General features: G+C 40.4%; 2 protein-coding genes across 2 annotated transcripts; both read left to right on the top strand.

The window, feature by feature from the left end:
* The first annotated feature begins 300 nt into the window (after positions 1 to 300).
* On the top strand, positions 301 to 982 carry LOC115747521. Its single transcript, XM_030683715.2, has 2 exons — positions 301 to 486; positions 579 to 982. The coding sequence occupies exons 1-2, from the start codon at positions 322 to 324 to the stop codon at positions 939 to 941; spliced, it is 528 nt and encodes a 175-aa protein (XP_030539575.2). The 5' UTR covers positions 301 to 321; the 3' UTR covers positions 942 to 982.
* A 5,110-nt stretch (positions 983 to 6,092) lies between these two features.
* Positions 6,093 to 7,120, top strand: LOC115747518 (acidic leucine-rich nuclear phosphoprotein 32 family member B). The gene has a single exon (XM_030683711.2). The coding sequence runs from the start codon at positions 6,238 to 6,240 to the stop codon at positions 6,892 to 6,894; it is 657 nt and encodes a 218-aa protein (XP_030539571.2). The 5' UTR covers positions 6,093 to 6,237; the 3' UTR covers positions 6,895 to 7,120.
* The last annotated feature ends 3,459 nt before the right edge of the window (positions 7,121 to 10,579 follow it).

Genomic DNA, 10,579 nt, shown 5'->3' with positions numbered 1-10,579 from the left:
TGTTTGTTTTGAAGGCTCTTATAACGTTGCATGCAAGGTGTTTTGGTGCTCATATGAGCATAAATTCATTATTTGTTCATGTTGGTAATAGTGCACTTTTGTTGATTGAGCTTGTGATTGCATTGTTAATATGATGATGCATTAGTAAACAACAAGATGGCATCCCAAAAAGAGACATCCTTGGCAAAATGGACCGAGAGTTCCACCAACTTGTTTGTGAGTTTGATGATACAAGAGGTAAAAAAAAAAAAAAGAAATCGCACCTCTTATACTTCCAATAAAGCAAGGGGAAAAAACATACGAACCGCATTCAACAACAAGATGGGAGTCCAATATACCCAAGGACAACTAAGAAATAAGGCGAACAAGTCGAGAGCACAGTATGGTAGTTTCAAGAAACTTCTTTCACAATCTGGATTTGGTTGGGATAATGTCAATAAAAGAGTGACCGTCGATGATCCAAGCATATGGAAACTTCACATCAAGGTATCATTTTATCATTTTTAAATCATTACACTTGCAAGTTTTAAAAGGTTTTATTATGTTACTAATGTACCTCTTTATTGTGAAAATTGTAGGATAATAATGAGTGGGCGAAGTTCAAGAAGGATAGGTTTCCTCTTTATCCCGACTTGTGCATTGTATTTGGTGATACATATGCTCTTGGGGAGCAAGCAATAGGAAGTGGCCACAATTTGACACTATCGGATGATGAGGACAATTGTGAAGATGATGTTAATGATTTTCTGAAGGGTTTTGCTAATCACCATCTTGATGAGGAAGGCTTCACACTTGGCAATCCTAGTACTACAATTCATGATAAGCACAACTTGGATAGGACTCCGAATACCAAGAGAAGAAGAAAGAGTGGCCAGTATAATTTAACTACAACTTGCAAAGCCATTGAATATATGATCAAGTCCTCCTCGGCGACCTCATAGCCACCCGAGAACCCATATTCCGTAGCTGCTGTGGTTAATGTCCCGCTTGCCATACCTAAGTTAGACGATGGTATTTACGCCAAAGGAGTGGACAAAACATATGTTAGTGCTGAATGGATGGAGACTTTCATCACAAGCACCTCCGAAAAGAAGAATGCACTTCTCCGAAATCTTTAGTAGATGTTGGGAAATGTATTGTGGATTATGTGGTGCTTAGTTTCATTTCATTTTGTGACTCATCTCGTCGGTTATTGTTTGGTTTTAAGGATATTAATGTTGACACTCTTATGTTTGTATTTGCTGTGACAATTGTGGATTGTGTGAAATTTGTGTTCTTTTTCCAAGTACCTACATTAATGTCATTATATTTGTGTGATGTTATAGGTACAATGGAAGAGGAGTCAAGTATTCTGTCTCTTGGACATTTAGCTCCAGTTGGATCATGCTTAAATGAGTTTCATATTAAGATAATACGTTTATGGATCTACGCTCGGATGCTGGACAAGTGCTTGCACATAAAAGAACCATGTCGAGAGCCGAATGGGTAAGCGAGATTATTCATGGACACTCAGATAGAATATACGAGGCATTTAGGTTGGAAAGACATGTTTTTTTGAATCTATGTGATTTAATGATAGAAAAGGGTTGATTGAAAGATAGTCGATATATTAAGATAAATAAACAACTCGGTATCTTCTTGTTGATGGTTGGTCATAAGAGCTCTATGAGAAATTTATGCGAGAGATTCCAACATTCCCTAGAAACAGTTAGCAAGTATTTAATTATAGTGTTGAAAGCAATGGTAAAACTTTCAAATGAAGTCATCAAAACACCTTCTTTTGAGGTTATCCCGAAGGAGATTATGCTAGATCCTAACCACTCGCGCTACTTTAAGGTATGTTTTCAATATTAAGTTTACATCATCAAATAATTGTAATTGATAATCTTGTATAACACTATGCTTTTGTAAAATCACAGGCTGCATAAGTGCTATTGATGGTACGCACATTAATGTTGTTGTGCCTGCGTTGAAGCAAGTTCCATATAGAAATAGGAAAGGCACCACCATCCAGAATGTGCTATGTGCTTGCTCCTTTGACATGAAATTTACGTATGTGTACACTAGATGAGAAGGATTAGCTAATGATTGTCGAGTGCTCTTGGCTGCACTTGAGGATCCCATACAGAATTTTCCTCGACCACCACCAGGTATGTTCTTTGTCTATCAATAGTAGTTTTCTTATGATCATATTGCGGTTGCATATCATAACAAATCTATATTGTGTCATATTATAGGAGAATACTACATGGTAGATTCTAGTTATTCAGCACTTCTAGGATTTTTAACGCCATTTAAAAGTGAATGGTATCATTTGAATGATTATAGAGGTAGAGGGAGACGGGCTACAATAGCAAGAGAAATCTTCAACCATAAGCACTCTTCACTTCGGAACATAGTTGAGAGAGCATTTGGAGCACTGAAGAAACGATTTTTTATATTGCAACACATGCCTTCCTTTCCAATTCGAAAGCAAGCCTTCACTGTGATTGCATGTTGTACTCTTCATAATTATATTCACGACCAAGATAGGATGGATAGAAACTTTTCCGAATATGGTGATTCTAACTATGCATATGGGTTTACGGACGAAGAGGTTGTTCATGATATATCGGATGTGCAAGCAAGTGAGATGAACATGCTTAGGAAAAGTATTGCAAATAAAATGGCAAGTGACTACAATATGCCTGGAATTCCATCACTTTGTATTTTTCAATTATATAATCATATTTATAACTACTTGGGAACATTTATGTATGGCTCATAATTATATTTTTTTTCCTATGTATGAAAAGCATATTTGATGTTCTTATTATTTAATTTCAATATGTCTTCTCTTTCAATTTTTTTTTTTTATAGTTGATCTTGTCCATATTGTAATTTGATAAATCCTGCATAAACTACTTACACATATATTGATCTAATTTGATTTAGTAAATTGAACAAATAAGATATAGTTTGATTTAGTAAGTTAAAAAGATAAAGACATCTTAATTTTAATATATATTTAGTCACCTTAATTAAATGAAAAAATTAGGAACAGATTTTTTTTCAGTTACCAAACAAGTTTCTATTCTTTTTTTGTTCCGAGAACAGAAACTTAATGCGATTACCAAACGCGTTTCTGTTCTTTTTTTGTTTCGGGAATAGAATTTTTTTGTAGTTACCAAACGCATTTCCGTTCCCAAAAATCGTTGTCGGGAACAAAAACAGAAAATAGTGTTTCTGTTCTAAAAGTTGTTCCGGGAACATAAACGTTATCATATGCACCCTTATTAAACATGCTTTAATGAGCGAATATGGGATTTTCAAAACATTAACTACACATCGCAATTCTTTGTTTGGATGCTCAGTAATAAGAGTCCTAAATGCACATTTAAACATAGTTCCATATGTATTGATTTCGCTCAGATAGATTGAAATGCCTAAGTTAGAGATTTTTTCGATATGATTAACCCTCAAGGTTTAGTCGGTGCAAATAATTAGGGTGTTGAGAATTTACTGTTAAAGAATTGGAGGTCAACGTTCAACTCCTATCGGTTGCGCGCAAATTGCTCTGGGTCCAAGTAACTTGCACAATAACGATGTACGAAATTTAAAGGTTGTTCCGTTCCCAAAAATCGTTGCCGGGAACAGAAACAGAAAATAGTGTTTCTGTTCTAAAAGTTGTTTCGAGAACAAAAACGTTATCATATGCACCCTTATTAAACATGCTTTAATGAGCGAATATGGGATTTTCAAAACATTAACTACACATCGCAATTCTTTGTTTGGATGCTCAGTAATAAGAGTCCTAAATGCACATTTAAACATAGTTCCGTATGTATTGATTTCGCTCAAATAGATTGAAATGCCTAAGTTAGAGATTTTTTCGATATGATTAACCCTCAAGGTTTAGTCGGTGCAAATAATTAGGGTGTTGAGAATTTACCGTTAAAGAATTGGAGGTCAACGTTCAACTCCTATCGCTTGCGCGCAAATTGCTCTGGGTCCAAGTAACTTGCACAATAACGATGTACGAAATTTAAAGGCTGGTAGTCTATGGGCCTCCGGACAACCCAATCTCCACCAACGTCTCTGAATTATAAAAGCTGAATCTGTTTATGTGAGTGAAAAGTTGTATAATTAGGACTGCTCTGTTTATGTTATTCGTAAGAGGAAACAAAAATGAAAGAACAACATTTCGCTTTCCCGTCAAATTTAGACACATTATTAGGACAAGGATGGGACAATTTTGACTACTTCCATCTAAAAAGCATGGTTAGTTTTCTTAAAAGCGCGGTGTTTTCAAAAGTCCTTTTTTTTTCTACGCTATTTCCTTTTTCTTTCTCATTGGATAAGAATACTAACATAAGAAATCTTCAGTAGTTCTCTTATTTTGGGCAACAAGTTACATTTGCGACATGGGCTTCTCAGACTTCCTTTCTTTGAATTGTGGGGGAAAAAAAAAAGACACAAAACATGTTCGTTTGTTCTATATTTCTAAATGCTTTTCATTGCGACATAAGATGTCATGAGGATGCGGCAAATTAATGGTCACTTCAGGCCATTTCAATCACTTTTTCAATGTAAGGCTCGAACGAAAAATTACGTAGTTCAAAAACTCAACTGAACAAAAAAAAGAAATTAGAAGTTCAGAAAGCGTGTTGAACATTTGAAAAAGCCCAAAGACCTCTTGTTTCTTTGTAGCTTTCATATTTACTATGCAATATATTAGTATTGTGTACTCTCACCGCAATTTTGATGATTTAAATATTTCGTAATACGGTAATTTCGCGTAAATCTTTTAATGTTATTCTTTTTTTTGTTACATGTAATGCACGTGCGCATTTGTCAAGTGTAACGTAAAGCCTCGTGCAATTCATCACGAAAAAAAAAAAAAAAAAAGTCCTCTTGTGAAGAAAAAATTTGATCGCGAAAAGGTCAAATATGGTCATCATTAATTATTGCAACCAAAAATTTGGTGGCAAGAAGTTAGTAGCCAAACATTTCCCGGCAAAGGCTTCCGGCGACCTAGCATTCCGGTCGCTAGAATTCATCCATGGCTGGCGTGGCCTGATGTACTCCTTGGCGCCCAGTTGGTGGCTGTAAATGGATACTTGGCAACCAATTGGATTTTAGAAATTGCCATTTCTCGTCCTCGAGGCTTTTGGCGACCGGATCGTTGGCCCGCTAGAGGAACATTCCAGTTGATCGCCAGAATTCAATTAGCACGTAAATTTCTAGCGATCAAATTTATTGCCTAGCCCCGTTCCAACCCTAACTTGAGCTCGAATTTCCTCCTAACCCAATCCCAAGTGAAAATTCATCTCCTATTTCAACCTATTTCTCAATTTTAAACCCAACTTCATCTAGTAATTCAACATCAACAATATTTGTCGATTGTCGATTCTCCTTGACATGAGCATCAATCGTACCCAATCCTAATGCTAGACCCACCAATTGCTAACCCTTGATCCTTGTTGTAAATCTACATTGTCCCATTCTTCAAGGTACAGTTAGAAATTCTATACCATAGACTTTTGAACTTTATAGGGTAGTTTTAATAGCGTAATTTACAAACTCATGCTTCAACCCCCAAGTAGTATTCAACAAGAGCCGAATATATCACATTTTCTCCAAACTCCGTAAAGCCACCCACAGGGAGTGTTATTGAAGGAATTGGATTCCCAACTATGACAAAATAGCAAAACGCCTGCTTATATTTCGCCCTTTGTTCATTCCGATATGTAATGGTCAACGGAATTAATTCCAAACAAGATGATTCAAGTAGGCTTACCACTTAATTAGGTATTGACATAAAAAAAAAATCGCAATATTTTGCCGCTGTCGGGTTAAACTCCAAAATTTCGACCGGGTCGATGAATCCGACATTGTGCTTGGTCCCTCAAGCACGGATTTAGTGACAAATTTTTCTCTTTTCCATGCTTTGTTCCAATTTTGCCCTAATTTCATCCTTTAGAGCTAGAGAGCGCTTTGCGGTTTGTGAAAAACATAAATTGAAAGCCATAGAGTGTACTCTATTTAATTGCGCGGCGTCGTTTTAACGACCCCCGTAGCCCTAAAACTGAAACGGACGTCGAGCGGTGGCCCGTCTCTCCGCACAAATCCAACACCGCCAGTCAGCTCGCTAACTCCCACCGAGTGCGTCTCTGTCCCCCTCCTCCGATCGGCGAAACCACCCCCAAATCTCTCTCCCCTCGGCCTTCAAACCCGAGCTCCGACCGGGCCCTGTTCATGGCGAACACCGAGAACCGCGAGGAATTCGCATTCCCCGCCAAGCGCAAGCCCGATCTCCCCCGCCGCGAGACCGAAGGAGTAGGAGGAGGAGGAGATCGCTCCAGCAAAAGCCTCAAGCTCGAACCTTTGGAGAACCTCAACCACACCGGCGGCAACGACGAAAAACCCTCGGAGTCCGGCGACGGGAACGCGCACGGGGAGGGGAATCACTCGGGGAAGGCCCTGGTTCCAGAGGAAAAGCCAGTGGACGCGGATGCTCCGGTTGAGGTTGAGGAGGAGGAGGAGGAAGAGGAGGACGGCGATTACGATGACGACGACGAAGAGGAGGATGATGATGATGATGATGATGAAGAGGAAGAGGATGCAGGCGATGCAGGCGGCGAGGTGTATGTGAAGGGTAAGGGGACTCTGAAGGACGATAAGGGGAAGGGCAAAATGATCGTCGAAGAAGAAGACGAGGATAGTGGCGATAGCAGCAGCGATGATTATGGCAGTGTTGGCGTTCCTTCGGAGAGCGACAGCGATCTGTCCGACGATCCGCTCGCGGAGGTCGACATGGACAACATTCTCCCGTCGAGGACTCGGCAGCGGACGGCTCGGCCCGGGGTTTTTATCGCCGGGGATCGTAAGGATGGAGGAGATGATCGATCGTAGGGATTTGAAGGTTCGTTTAATTGCTGGTTTTGAAGTAGGAACCTTCTATTGAATTGTTGTTGATGCGATCGAGCTTGGAGGTCAGGAATTATATCTGATAGGTGTAGTTGATCGGCAAATGTGACACCGAGGGACCGGAATTTGGCAATGCTGGTGATACATTTTGTATTGTGACATGGTCTTTTCCTCAGGCCAAATTTTTTCTGTCACATGCCATCGTTGGAAATTACTTGGCTTTTTTTAGTATATGATCACCTGATAAGTATGTTAAGGTTAAGAAGTAAGTTTAACTGGTTAAGGTTAAGAAGTAAGTTCAGCTGGTTTATTGATTGAATTAATGAAGTAGTAGTGAGGCGCCGGTACGGAGTGGACAACTACTACTTGCTTATTTAGGTGCCGAAAATTTCGCTAGTTGGAATTTTTTTGGATATTTGGTGGTTGCAGTCATATTGGGAAGTCGGAAAGAGCCGAAAAAAACGAATCCAGTTGTAGAATATAAATATGGCCAATGATTGTAACGCCCTTAGCATTAATTGGTCCCAAATGAGTTTATGCTTTGATTCGCAATCTTGAAAAGCTTACATTTCGTTATAGCATCATAGATGTGTCAAAGGCTATGCTTGTGAAACTTTTTATGGTGTCAGACCTTCAATTCAGTTGCAATTACTTGGAGTTAGACATTCTTCGTTTGGTTGGATTGTCTGTATTAGATATCAATGGAGTTGCGCATATTATGAACATAGGCTTTGATGTTGCACGGCCTGTGGAGAGAAGTGCAGTATCGTACTGAAATTCCTTGATCTAGTAGAGCCTGTAACAATGCAAGATGCCATCAGTGGCATTCTAGCATGATGAACCTTGGTTGTTAGTGAGCTGAGAAGATTTTAACCTTAGAAGATCCCATCTTCTTCTTTTCCTTTTTTGTTTCAGTGCTATAGTGGTTTGGGAGTTTGCAGTCGGTTTTTGGCAAAGTCAAATGTGGCGTTTACTTGAATTACTTTAAGATCAAGAAACAGTGCTCTACATTTATGGCAATGTGATCTAGATTGCCAATAATGGAACTTGAAAATAGCGTGCACGCATGCAGTCATGAATCACACATGAAGAGCAGTCACTCACCCTTGCAAGCATGTGTAACCGGTATTATGTGGGAGGAAGTATATTTAGGCTAGATTGGTAATTGGCCCTTTCTCTAGTGTTGGATCATCTGTAGTCGGTATAACCTAGCAAGTGCTTATTCTGACCGTAGTTATATAGCAAAGTTTCCTAACTATCATCGCATTGAAGCTCATTACTTGACTATCTTCACCGGAGTGATGATCCACCCGGTGCCATTGCATGCAAATATTGCAGGTTGCCTTTTAGACTAGTATTTGTCGGAAGCTTAAGCTCGTGATGTAGTTTCTATTGAAAGCTTCAACTTTTATCCTTGTAGTCTCCTTAAAATGTTGATTAGAATTCTCCTGGGCAGCCCTTCTGGCAGTTGTAGATAGGCATAGATTTTGGTGATTATGGTTCCCAATCGGAAGTGTTTTCCTTAGAAACGGCGGATAAGGTAAAAGAGCTCTTCCTAATTTTTGTACCTGGTAGAAGGTGTTCTTCATGCCTTTGTTTTCTGCACTCTGCTATTTTTTGAACTACCAGCTTCAAATTCAGCACCCTGATAGCCCTATCGGCTATCTCCAGTGTGGCTGATGGTCAAAGCCATTAATGGCTGAGAAATAGATTCCGGTCAAATCCTTGCACTGTTCATGCACGGGATGAAATCAACTGTGAGGCAAAAGTTCGCAGAGGTAAACAAATTGGGCATTGAGAAATCCTGGCCTTGTCTCTGAGCCTCTAAGATCCTCTGCATCATTCTTTCTCAGTAAGTTTTTGAAGTATGCCCGTGTCATTATAACCTTCTTCGGCGGACACTATTGGACTCCCCTTGCCACACATTTAGCGATTTCCCTAGAGTTCTGCTATATTGTGTCTTAGCGAAAAATATCCTTCCAGCTTTGGATATGGTACTTCTGTTCTTGTCTGTTATCTTCTGGGTAAACACCTGTCTCTTCAAACAGGTATTCCTACCTATCTTCCGACATAAACTGTTTCTCAAATGCGGTAAGCATGGCGTGGACGTCCATTCTCCTGGGAAAGAGAAAAAACGGCAACTCATATGGTATATGATTAAGATGACCTACCCTTGTCATCCCTACCAAGATCATCCCTGAAGCACTCTACTAAGCTTTCTCAGCCTGGAATCTCCGATCGATCTCAAACATTTTTATAACGTCGTCGTCCCAATAGCCATTCTTCTTACCTCGCGGCTTGGTGGCCAGAGGCGAGGAGCTTGCGTCGACTTCCTAGAGAAGGTAATGTAGTAAAGCTCTGTCAGTGTGGCAAAATCAACACAGACAACCTATGAGGCTCATGGGGGTGGGTCGATATGGTTGCTTCTTCTTGGAGCCATTGGGCTCATTGTTTATAAACCAGTTTCTTGGACTTTTGAGGAAGGCCTCAACCCCTTGTCATGTCTGGGCTCGATTTGCTCGATTCGTTTCACATTTGAAGGTCTTGTGATGTAACCGTGAACGGTGAAACACCCCAAGTTGTGAAGACATGGATTCATTCCGACAGAACGCGAATGTGAGACATTAACATGGTGGGCCTGCAACATTTATTCCTCCTCTTTAATAAAGCAAGGAGAAGAGGGAGGCTGAGATCAACAAACCCAATCATGTGGTCCTCCTCTCTCTCTCTCTCTCTCTCTCTCTTCCTTTCACCTTTTCGTCGTTTTATTTTCAGAATCGTCTGTGCGTGATTGGAGACCACCACCATCACCACCACCAACGCCAGCGACAAGGCGCCAACCTCTGCTGCTGTCGTACCCTCCTCCTCTGCGTGCTGCCTTCCTCTGCCCCCCTCCTTAGAACGAGTCCCTTTCGTGCTCTTCTTTTGGACCACTCTTAGAGAGCCGGTCATAAATTGAGGACATTCGAGGTTTCCCCTCATCGATGTTCCCAATTTATGTGTCGAACGCGGAGGGTGGATGGACCGCAGCGGCGCGGCGCCATGCGTTATCATGTAGTCGCGTGGCTCTTGTATCACGTTAGCATATGAATTCGCTGCACGGTCTGCCTCGAGGACCACCGGCTTTAAATCCGTCGGAATACAGCATTCAAGAGCGCTCGGCAAATGACATATCGTGCCAGATTTCCAAATCCCGGCTCGCGCATCGCCCCACAACGTCATATCGTCACGCGACCCGGTGCCACGATTCGGGAGTATATCGGAATCCAACGTTCTTCTTCAGAAGATGCTAATGAAGGAAAAAAAAAAAAAAAACCTGTTACACTATGCTAATCACATGACTGCAAATGATGGGAGATTGCATCCTCGAGTTGGAAATGATCATGAACCCATTAAAAGAAATTTTCCTCTTTTTTTTCTATCCTTCTCCTCTCTATCGCTTTCAATCATCCCTCTTCCTCTCTTCTTGCTTGCAAATTATAGGCAAGTGGGGCTCTAATTGAATTTGATATAATCTCCTGCCTTTTGGCTTAACCACTCTCCTCTCAAATTGCATCTTCCTCTCTCTCCATTGGCTAAACCCTTTGTACACATTGCTTCGGCTCACGTCATCCCTTACCACGTAATTCAAAAAAATTTCCCCTTTATTTATTAAATCGAAATTTACTTA

Source organism: Rhodamnia argentea, chromosome 5, assembly GCF_020921035.1.
Source record: "Rhodamnia argentea isolate NSW1041297 chromosome 5, ASM2092103v1, whole genome shotgun sequence".
NCBI classification, from domain to species: Eukaryota; Viridiplantae; Streptophyta; class Magnoliopsida; order Myrtales; family Myrtaceae; genus Rhodamnia; species Rhodamnia argentea.
Note: the sequence above shows the minus strand (reverse complement) of the source record. Positions and strands in the feature narration are given on the sequence as shown.